Source organism: Arvicola amphibius, chromosome 11 (assembly GCF_903992535.2).
Source record: "Arvicola amphibius chromosome 11, mArvAmp1.2, whole genome shotgun sequence".
NCBI lineage: Eukaryota > Metazoa > Chordata > Mammalia > Rodentia > Cricetidae > Arvicola > Arvicola amphibius.
Genome location: NC_052057.2, coordinates 81541569 through 81553899, shown reverse-complemented (window position 1 = coordinate 81553899; position 12331 = coordinate 81541569). Strand labels below are relative to the sequence as shown.

General features: G+C 41.3%; 1 protein-coding gene across 1 annotated transcript in view; it reads left to right on the top strand.

Annotated features, from left to right (window-relative positions):
• Klhl32 (kelch like family member 32) overlaps nt 1-12331 on the top strand; it is a 219245-nt gene that overhangs the window by 39231 nt on the left and 167683 nt on the right. The window contains exon 3 of the mRNA XM_038347465.1: nt 8499-8679. Coding sequence (XP_038203393.1) covers nt 8499-8679 — 181 coding nt within the window. The remainder of the gene's footprint in view (nt 1-8498; nt 8680-12331) is intronic.

Sequence of the window (12331 nt, the reverse complement as noted above, 5' to 3'; positions counted from 1 at the left end):
CTGAAGAAGCCATCAAAAGCTCTTCAGAAGAAAGATTAAGAGAGAGACATGATATATACTCACTCATAAGTGGATATTAGCTGTAAAGTAAAGGATAAACATGCTGTAATCCAAAGACCCAGAAAAGCTGGGTAAGGAGGAGGGCTCAAGAGGGCATTACGTGGATCTCCCTGGGAAGCGTAAATGCAGGAGATCTATTGGGTGGACTGGGTACAGGTGGGCATGGGATGTTGAGGGATCAGGTTGGGGGTAGATGGACGGAGAGGGTACTGTAAGAGATGCCTGGGAAGCAGAGCTTCACCAGGTCAGGCTGAAATCTAAGGAAATGCAAGGAAAACAGCTATGGAATCTATAAGGATGACCCCAACTAAGACTCGCGGCAGCCGTCAATGCATAGCCTGAAGTGGCCATCCCCTATAATCGGATTGGAGACCATCCCTCCTCCTCCAGTTGTCATCAAAGAATTTTCCTCCAGTGTCTGTTGGAGGCCGAGTCAGAGACCCAAGTCCAAACGTTGGGCTGAGCTTGGGCAGTTCTCCTGAAGAGAGGGAAGAGGGATAGTAGGAGCCAGTGGAGTCAGGGACATCACAGGAAAAAAAACCACAGCCACTAACCTGGCTCATGGGAACTCACAAGAGTCTGAACCAACAACCAGTGAGCCTAGGCCCTCTGCATATGTGTGACAGTTGTGTAGCTGGGTCTATTTGTGAACTCCTGGCAATGGGATCAGGGGCTGTCCTTGGTGCTTTGCCTGGCTCTTGGGAACCTATTGCTCATGCTGATTTCCTAGCCCAGTCCGAATACAGGGGGAGGTGCTTGATCTTATGGCAGCTTGATATGCCAAGTTTTGCTGATGCCCTTGGGAGGCTTGTCTCTTTCTGAATGAATACTGAAAGAGGTAGATTGAGGGGTGGTGCCAAGGAAGGAGGGAGGAGTGGAAGGAGAAGAAGGAGGGGGCTGTGGTTGGGATATAAAATAAATAAATATATTACATTGAAAAAAGTAGAGGTAAATAAACATGGAATATTAAGGTTTGTTGTTCAAGGACTAGCAGGGATAGGAATACAATTGATGTTTAGAAAGTCTCAGAGCAAAAACCAAAACTGTCTTAGTGTTTTAGTTAAGGTTTTTATTGCTGCAAAGAGACACCATGTCCAAGGCAACCTTTATAAGGAAAACATTTAATTGGTGTGATTTGTTTACAGTTTCATAGGTTTGATTCATTATCATCATGGTGGGGAGCACAGCAGCATGCAAGCATGCGTGGTGCTGGAGCTGAGAGTGCTACATTTTACAGACAACAGGAAGCTGTCTGTCACACAGAGGGAAGCTTGAGCAAAAGAGACCTCAAAGCCCGCCCCCACAGTGATACACTTCCTCCAACAAGGCCACACCTCCTAGTAGTGCTACTCCCCTTTGGGGCCATTTTCTTTCAAACCACCACACTCAGATAGCAGTTAATACCATGGCCCAAATGCCCTGTGTTAGATCTGATGCCCAACCCATACAATGCATGAGGACTGTGGTGTTTATATGGCACCACGTCAGACAAATATTTTGCTCTTTGATATCAGAGTCAATGTGTGTGTTCTCAAAGGGGTTTCTTACCCTAAATCAGCCATTTAGATTAATCAGTTACCACGTTACTGCCATGTCTTCCATGACACAGCCATCTCCTTCCCTGCTCCCACCCAGAGCCCTGTCTCCCCTCTTCTTGCTCTTCCTTCACTTATGGAGGATCTTCCTAGCTTCATGACCCTTGGAACCTTTGCTTGCTCTGGTCCAGAGATCTTCCTTCCACTAAGCCACATACTGACACAGCCACAGCATGGAATTTGTTATCCCCAGCGGTCACTTCATTTCTGAAATCACCTATTAGCTTTACTCTTACTTCGTTTCTAGCTTGAAGGTTTACCTATTTAACCAGGGCTGTTATTTGACCACTGCTGTGTCACATCTACTAGCTGAACTACTTTCCACTTCTACCAGCTGTCTATTTCCTTTCCTCAGTCCTCCTCTCCCCTCTTCTTCTCCTTATTCTTTTACTGTTTATTTTATTGAGAATAGTTTTTTTAGGCAATGTATTCTGACTATATTTTCCCCTTCCCCAATTCCTTCAAGATCCTCCCACCTCTCATTAGAAAACAAACAGGCATCTAAGGAATATTAATAAAACAAAATAAAAACAAATCAGAATAGGACAAAACAAGACAAGCAAACAAAAACAGAAGAAAAAGAACAGCATAAGAAACACATAGATGCACACACACAAATGTTTATACACACAGGAATCCCATAAAAACACAAAACCAGAAGCCATAATACATACACAAAGGACCTATAAAGTTAAAAAGAAAGCATTATGAGACAAAAACCTCCATAGATGTCACTGAGTTCCTTCTGAGTTGGCCATCTACTGTTGAGCATGGGGCCTGGCCATAAGAGTGGTTTGTATTCCCAGCGAGACTCTGTTAGAGAAAACGAAGTTTTCATTTGCAAATTGTTATCAACTGAAGATAGCTTCTGAGTTAAGGCTCAGGACTGTGTCCACTTCTCCTCTCAGCACTGGGGACTCATCTGGCACGGATCCATGCAGGCCATCTGCATGCTGCCCCAGTCTCTAAGTGAATTAATATCTACGCGGGTCCTGTTGTGTTTGTTTCCTTGATGTTCTCCATGCCCTCCGACTCTCACAGTCTTTCCACCTCGTCTTCTGCAAGATTCCCTGAGCTATGAAGAGAAGGATTTGCTGGAGACCCACCATTTAGATGTGGGTGCTCCAAGCTCTCTCACTTCACATGGCTGTGAGTGAGTCTCTGTTTTTGTTTCCGTCTAAGCAGTAGGAGGCTTCTCTGATGATGGCTGAGCAAAGCACTGGTTTATGAGTTAGCAAACTCATTTTAATGCTATGTTCCCTTCTTCATCGGCTTAGATTCTGTAACTTTTGCTCAACCCTTAATTTCTTCCATTCTGTGTTTCTGTTGGTTTGGTTGGTGTTGTGTATGTGTGTAGGGAGGGGCATTGGCTTAAGAAAGCCCTCATTTGATGAGCGGAATAATCTATGTTGTCCAGTGACAGTTTGCAGAAAACTTTACATTGAACGAGCCCCAAATATCACGGAGTTCTACATGTTTCTGGTGTTCCTGTCTCCTGCCACTCAAGAGGCAAACCAAGCCATGTCTGGCTTCCGTGCTTTAGATTGCTTTTTCCTTCTGAGCAAGTTTTACTGGCTGTACGTCAAGTATGTTCTTGAGACAGCTGTGCTCTCTTGGCCCCTCTGAGAACATGAATCATAGATTTCTCTTCTTAGTCAAGACTGAGCTCCAAAGCTATGAATCAATCTGTGTATTTGACATCTACTCTTGGAAATCTTTACGATCACTCAAAGTTAACATGTCCCATACTTTTTATTGATAAGATTAATTAGATTAACGCTTCAGAGCTCATCTTTTTCTTCTTTTCTGGGTACTCTGCTATCTGAATATTGAGTATTATAAACCAGAAAATGAGCATGTTCATGAAAACTCTTTTCCCATCTATATCTTTATCTAACGTATCACCAAGCCTCCTAACTCCCCACACCAGTAGCTTTCAAATGTGTCCACCTCTCTGAAACATTATCTTGGTGTTTCAGTCCAGGGTTCAGATAGCCCTCGACTGTTGTGCGTCGTGACCACATGCTCTGCTGACACAGGGCAAAATTTGCTGTTCTCTTTTCCTGCAGAGAGTTTATCTTCTTTGTATCAGGGTGCTAACTCATCCATCTTTAGTTTGCATCTTGGATATTTCCCCTTTGGGAAGGTGAGGGTACTTGATGCGGTATTTCTCAACCTGTGGGCCGTGACCCTTTTGGGGGACAAATGATCTCTTCGCAAGGCTCACTTAAGACCATCTGAAAACACAGATATTTACATTACAGCTCATCACAGTAACAAAATTACAGTTATGACATAGCAACATTAGTAATTTTGTGTTGGAGTCACCACAACTCTATATTAAAGAGTTGCCGCATTCGAAGGTTGCGAGCCTCTGTGTCACTGTCCTGAGAGACTGAATATTAGGTGATGGCTGCTTCTACATTTCATTTATTTAGTATTTAATCTCCAGCATCTGGAATAATAAGGCTGAATAGATGTTTGTCTTGTATACGAGTGAGGGAAGGGGTATAGAAATCTATTCATTTATAGTTAATCTCCTTTCTTCATAGTCTTAGTATTTCTCAATTGTTCTATGAGGTTTAATCTTTGTTTATTATTGTGGCTATTTTTATTTCTGACATACACTTTAGAAAATTTGTAAAGTGTTACATTAAAATAAGAAAAAATCCATTATGGGATCTTTTAACAATTTGTCCATGTAAATAAATAACATTCTTTTCTGATTAATTTATAAGACTATTTTGATAACCATTAAAATAGAAATCCACAGAATTTTTAAATTTGAAAAGTAAAATATAAAACTGTAGCGTTGTTTTATTATGTCTTACAAAACTGCCTGAATTCTGTTAAATGAATGTATGAAAATGAGACCCTGGGGGTTTCTGTGATCAAAGCGTTAACTCTGTGCACTCAAAGGAGCCATTTGCACGGAAGCAGGGATTCAGAATGAGCAGGTTAGAAACGTGCTCTGCATGTGATTTCTTAGTTTTTGTCATCAGGACCAGAATGAAAATTGCAGGCTCAAAGTCACGATGGGTCCTATTCCCTGAGACTGCATGCATCAATCTCCCCATTATTAGATGCTGGCATGTGACCAGTCTAATGCTCACTCCCTGGCATTGCTAGAAATCAATTGCTGCTGAGAGAGTCTGTGTCTCCTCCTGTCATGCCAGAGACCTGGGTCAGCCCTGGGAGATACAAGAATAGTGTCCACCCTGGCAGCCTGACTGGAGTCACCTGGCACCCATATAATGCTCCTGTGAACTGTGGGCTTGGAAAGGGGCTCATAGTAGAGAAACATGTGTTGTTTGAAGTAGATCCATTTAAAATAAGGAACAAAGAGACAGCTCTGGTTAACCTTAGTGCTGTATTTCATATAAATCACTGTCACAAATCATAATCTAAACATGTGCTCAGTATAGAAGTATTAATGAGACATTTGGATCTTTCTTCTTATTGTTTTTGATATCTAATATTGTTCTATATTAACAGCACACCTCACCTTGTGCTAACCTATAGAGAGTGTTCACAGCCTATTTTGGTGATGCAGTGGCTCCTGTTTTGGTAATGCAGCTCTTGGGTCTCAGAGAAAAAGGAGACTCATGTTGCAGTGGGGGACCCAGAGCACTGTCTGTACTAGTTGTAAATTTTGAGAAATGCCATTTCTTTCATGGAAGAATCTCCCCAATTCTAAGAACTTTCTCATGTCTGTATTCCCCTTGGGAAATGCAGAGCCTTGATCACGTCTTTTCCCAGGACTTTGGAAAGTTTTTGAAACAATTCTTTTCCTTTTCTTGTTTCTTCGTTTCCCAGTATTGAAAGGACATGGCTCTGACCTGGGAGGTGAGTTTGCTGACTTGACATTTGCTGTAAGGGCAGAGGGAGCTAATGACAAGTCTCCATCTGCTCCGCACCTTAATCTCAGCCTGGTGCACTGCAGCCTGTGATTCCCGGTGCTCCCAGTGTATGATCATTACCCAGGTGCAGTGAGCCTGGTGTCTTCTGTGCTGTGGGCAGCCATGACGTTACATTTACAGAGGCTGGGTCTTCTGCAGCTTTCTGTTAAGAGACGAGTGGGGAGCTGTTCTGAGAATCCAGCGATGACTTGTTGGTACTTGTTGATTCGTGGGCCTTTATTTCTTGCCAAATCTCAGAGTATTTATTTCTGGCTTTTAAGAACTCATAACATATTGGTTCTAAAATATTTAGGGTCCTCTGCCAAGTGTTGTCTTAAATATCAGCTTATGGTGTTTCTAAAGCCCTACTGTTCGAAGCTGAGTTATTGCGTCTGTGGAGCCAAAGAGTTATCACTATTGTTTTAAAGCTCAACCCTCCAGTCTCTGCCAAACTGCCGCTCACAGCTGCTCTTTCCCTGCCGAGATCAACTCACTAGCAATGGATACCGAAGTGCAAATACTGATGGAGTCTCCATAGTGACGTCGATCATGTGCTAGATTTGCAAGCAGGGAAATGTCTTAAGGCAACTATTTTAATATATTCTTGTTCTACTACAAATGAAATTTCAAAATACATTTATGGTGACATAAAAGAGGAGAAAGGAAATTATGAAAGTTTCAAATACAGTTTCTAAAGTTATAACTTTAGAAATCCATTTCCTGTTTCAAAACTTTAGTCCTCATATGTACAAAAATGGTCTTGAATCATGATTACATAGTTTTATGATTATTGTATGCCATTTTGTTTTCATATATTACTCTAAAGGGTTGATTTTGAGGTTAATTATATCTGATGTAAAATTAGTAGGGGATTTTGAATTTTTTTTTATCTTAGGCATAAATTTTGGAGACCTTTTATCTACATTATCTTTTTTTAAAAGCAGGAAAAATCATTGTGTTTTTAATGTCAGGTTTTTAAAATTCATAATCTTGGAATTTGGGTATTCTGATCTATAAAACAGATGTGCCAATAGTACCTTCTCTTAGAATTACTAGGAAGATTGATTTGTTAATTACAATTAATAATTATTAATCATGCAGGATAATCGGCTAAAAACTGTAAACAATACAGGTTTGCTAGTTATGAAACTGTCATCGTTTTATGAAAAATTTTCAGTCCATCCTATTGTTTTACTTGCTGATTCAGTATTTCTGTTTCTCTTCCCCACTTCTTTTACTTAATAACATTAATTAATCTCCATCCTAGGCTTTACATAGAAATTTCCTTTAAAACCTATTTATATTTCCGAATGCGACTTTTAGCTACTGGTTTTAAAAGCCTGCCTATCTCGGGAGCCACACATGAATATTCAACGGCTGTGAGAGTTTCAGACTCAGCTGCCACCTTCTACTGAAAATAATCCTCCCACCCTCCTACAAGAGCTTCCTATAGCTTCACTCTCTGTCAAGTCAGTTTCTCTCCATAGTTCTTACATTTCTGATGCTTCCCGTGGGAAACGTTCACTGAAGCTTACCAACTGCACTGGCTTCTCACAGGAAGAAGTTGGTCAATTTTAGGTAGCGACTTGTGTATAGTAACTATAATTTACCAGTCAATTGGTGCAAGTGAGGGGGTGTCCCATCAAATAACCCAACAGTATGGGCAAGGCTGGCAGCAATGTTTGTTTTCTCTGAGTAACTTTTTTTTTTTTTTTCTTGCTGGGGCTGGGCACGGAATGGTCAGGTATGGAGAGTACACGTTCAGCTGTCCTGGGGTATTTTCACTCAGGTTTCAAAAGAGGCCAGCCACTGTTTGGAAACAGGACTTGACAGCCTTGTCACCCTCTAACTCAGTAGTGACACAGCTTTCGAGTTAGAGCCCAGCACCTGTTTGGGGATTTTAGAGTCATGTGGAGAGATTTTTGATGGTCTAAGCTTTTCACTTTTAATTTTCCTTTTAATTTACAAAGGACACTTTTTTTTTTTCATGGAAATAGGTCTCATGTAGCTCAGGTTGGCCTCGAACTTACTATATAGCCAAAGATGGCCTTGATCTTCAGATCCTCCTGCCTCAGAGCTTCCTGAGTACTGGGATTATAAACTTATATTATCATGCTCCATTTATTGTAAATTAATTTCTTTCAACATTCTTAGTGTGGTGTATAATCCCCCAGGTTTCACAAGCAGCTGTGGTTTGACTGCTGTGTATTCGAGATGGCCAAGTGCAGCTCTTTTGTCCCCAACCAACATCCAACATTTGCTCAGTTTTCTTATATTTACTGGGGGAGGGGGAGTTGTATCCTAGAGAGACACGTGCTAAGTCTGAAGCTGGAGAAGGATGGAGTTAGAGAGGGAGTCATAGAGTACAAAGAGTCTCCCTGCCTACACACACACCCAGACACACACCCAGACACACATACACACACACACACATAGATACACACACAGAGACACACAGACACACAGACACACCCACACACCCACACACGCACACATAGATACACACACAGAGACACACAGACACACACCCAGACACACACACACATAGATACACACACAGACACACACACACACACACACACACATACACGGGAATATGCTCACCTGCACACTTCCTTAAGGCAAGTTTTGAATGTAAACACACCAACGAAATAGGGGATTAGAAGCTGGCTCATAAATCCACAGACTCAGGTCGACACTCACAAAGTCTAACCTCAGAAACAGGAGAGCTAACAATAGAAAGAGGCCTGAGGACAAGGGGAAAAAAGTCAGAGAAAAGGAAAATAGACAGACAAAAGCATAGAGGGCAAAACGGAGAACAGAAAGGTCAAATTCACAGCTGCACTGAGTCCCTGCGCCCTCCCCAAGGTCGAAAGGGCGAAAGAGCCCCTAGGAAGCAGAACCGGTGAACGGAATAAACGGGGCTTCCTTGCTCTCTTTGTAGCATTCAAGAAATGCTGACGGGCCAGAGGCTGTGCCACTCAGAATCTCACAATGACACCGTCCTCGCAGCACTGAATCAGCAAAGAAGTGATGGCATTCTCTGTGACGTGACCCTGATTGCCGAAGAACAGAAATTCCATGCTCACAAGGCAGTCCTAGCGGCCTGCAGTGACTACTTCCGGGTAAGTAAAGGTGGCTGTGTTTGTCCGAGGATGGCAATGCTAATACAAAACGCTAGCAGTATTTCCTGACCTTTCCTGGGCCGGGAGCCATTTCCACGGTGCTCTGCAGAGTTGTAAGCGTTGAGAACCTGTGTTCCTTCCTGGACAGACTTGTGTCCTGGGCCTGCTGGGACACTCACCAGACTGGGCTGGGTGCCCGCAATGAGAAGCGGACCTCCGCTTTGCATCTGACTAATGCATGTGGCATTTTGCGAGCACCGAATGGCGTGGCAGCGACATGTGTGGCATATGAAGATATGGTTCTTTTTGGCTGGAACTTGGAATTTGGTCTCCAGCCGTGAGTGACGTGTGGTGATACAGCTTGAGTGGATGAGGTCTTTTGTATTTATATTTCATTTCATCTTTGCACAAACAGCTTGGACAAATGCATGCCCATGCTATTGAGGGCTGTCATTTTCACGTACAAGGCAACTGAATCTCAGAGATAAGGTAATTAGAATTCAGGACATAAGTAAATAATAAACATGGTCTTAAACTTGCATATCTGGAAATGAAATCCATGTCTGACTTCAATTTTTAATTTTAAAAGCTTATGATTTGGGGCTCTGAGGAGATATCTCAGTTGTTAAGCTTTAGCCGTACAAGTATGAGTTCTGGATGGAATTCATGTCCCTGAAACTCATGTAACCGCTGAATGGTGGCCTGCCTGTATTTCCAGCCTCGGAAGGCAGGGACAAAAGATCCCCGAGCAAGCTGCTTAGTGAGACTAGTCTTTTCTAGCAGCTCGGGTGTGATTGACAGATGTTACCCAAGGGAATAAAGTGGAAGAGTGGTTGAGGACGATTCCTGACATCAGTGTCAGGCCTCCACACACGTGTGCCCATATACATGTAAACATGTGTACATACCACACAGACACACACACAGACAAACAGACAGAAAAAAATATTACTTCTGTATGTGTTGCTATGTGTACATGCGTGTACATGGTATGCGTGGGAGTACATGCCAAGATGTGCACTTGCAGCTTAGAAGATAACTTTGTAGAGTTGATTCTCTCTTCCCATTCACCTTTAGGTGGGCTCTGCAGATCAAGTTCGGGTTACCAGACTTGTACAGCAAGGTCCTTTACCTGTTGGGCCATTTTGTGTTTTCTCCTCCTTCCCTTCCTTCTCTTCTTTTTAAATTGGCACGTATTCATTGTTCATGTATTCATAAAGGAAGTCTCTTTCAACTATATCACATTTTCACCATGCTCATCTTCCTCCTTAGTTCTCCTCATTTATTCCTCCCAGTGGCTTCCCTTCTGCTTTCCTATTATGTATATGTATGCATCTATAAAGAATTCTAGGACCTATGAATAAGGAAAAACAGAGTATTTGTTTTACTGTCTCTGCCTTGTTTTGCTTAATATGATAACCTCCAATGTGATTATTCATTTTCTAGCAAATAAGATAATTTCATTCTTTCGTATGACTAAATAAAACTCCATTGTCCACACACACAGTATTTTTTTGTTGTTTATTTGTCCACTGAGAGACACCGTGGTTGGTTCTGTGATGTGGTTATCGTGACTAGTGCTGCAATAAGGAGGTATGTGCAGGCATCTGTGTGGTATGCTTACTTAAAGTCTTCGGGTATGTATCCAAAAGTTGTGTAGCTGATTATATCCTATTTCTAAATCGTTGAGGAACACCATGCTATTTGCCATAGTGGCTAGCCGAGTTTGTCGTCCCACAAGCTCCATGTAAGGGTCCCCCTTTCTCTCACATCATCCCAGCTATTGTTTTTGCTTGTTTTTTGATTTAGACATGGACCCTTTTTTTGGTCTTGGCTGTCCTGGAACTCTCTACGTAAATTAAGCTGGCCTTGAACTCACAGAGATCCTCCTGCCTCTGTCCTTGAGTACTGGGGATTAAAGGCATTCACCATTAAACCCCACCTTAAATGATTTCTTTTTTATAAATTTATTTACTTTTATTTTATGTACATTGGTATTTTGCCATGGGTATTTGGTCCTCTGGAACTGGAATTAAACACAGCTGTGAGCTACATTGGAGGAATTGAACCCAGGTCCTCTGCAGGAACAGTCAGCACTCTTAAACACTGAGCCCCAAAAATTTTCATACCAATTTTTTTTGGGGGGGAAGGGTGGTTTTTATGACTAGGATGAGATGGAATCTCAAAGTGATTTTAATTTGCATGAATGTTTTTATGTTTATTGGCCACTTTATAATTCCTCTTTTGAAAGTGAACTATTCATTAGCCTGTTTATCTATTGTGTTTTTCATAGTTTTCAATTCTATATATATTCTAGATATTACCTTTCTGTCAGATGTATAGCTAGCAAAGATATTCTCTCATTCTGTAGGCTTTTTCACAGAACTTTTCTCTTAATATATATATATATATATATATATATATATATATATATATATAGTGTTTTCCCACACTGACCACCTCCTTAGGGTACCTGCATTCCTACTGTCCCCAGTTTAACTCCCCCCCCCCAAATTATAATGGCCTTGAAGGGTGTCATTTTCATCTTCTTGAGTCTTCTGATTTTATCCATGTTTGATTCTTAACCAAAAATCCCTTTAACTTCTTGTATGGAAACCAAGAACAAAACCTGAAAAATTACTAGCTGGAGTTAATAATTAATAATAGCAATTATTAATTATTAACTTCTGACTATACATTATTTAAGTTAACTAAAAGAAAAGAATTAGTTTTATTTTATGTGAATTAGTGTGTTTTCTGTAACGTTTACTACCTGTATGCCTGGCACCCATGAAAGCTAGAAGCGGGGCCTAGACACCCTGGACCCGGAGTTAAACTGCCATGTGGGTACTGGGAACCAAACTTGGTTCCTCTGCAAGGGCAGCTGAACTACCTTACCAGACCCTTGTTTCATTTTTTTTTCCGTTTTCATGTGTTACTTCAGTTGATTAATGACTGTCTTAGTCATCATTCTACTGTTGTGAAGAGATGTCATGGCGATGGTAACTCCTACAAAAGAAAGAATTTAATTGGGGACGTGCTTCCAGCTTTAGAGGTTTGGTCTGTTATAGAAGCATGGCGACAAGTAGACCTGTTGCGCTAGAACAGTAACTGAGAGCTGCATCTTGATCCATAGATGGGGGGAGTGGGGATACTGGGCCTGACCTGGGCTTTTGAGACCTCAGATTCCATCCCCAGTGACACCCTTCCTCCAGCAAGGCCATTCCTCCCGATCTTCTCAAATAGTGTTACTTCCCGTTGACTAAGCATTCAAATATATGCGCTTATGGGGGTCATTTTTATTAAACTGTCAAAATGACTAAGTAATATTTTTGAAATATGAAATTAGTATATACTCATCTGCCTATTGACCAAGATAATTCCATGGTTACTCCCAGAATCAGTATAAGAGAATTTATGACTCATAGCAGTCTGAATTGTAATAAGCAGGAGTAGGACTATAAATTTAACTATGATATAAAAAAATCATTTTCCAGAAGTAGTCTTCCTTAGGGATGAGCAGGTATATCAATCAGTTATCTAGTACCAAGTGACCAACTCTGAAAACACAGATACAAGTAATATTTTATAGAATGAGCAGGTTGTCTTATGAATATATGTTTATACATACACATGTATGCATATAACAGCA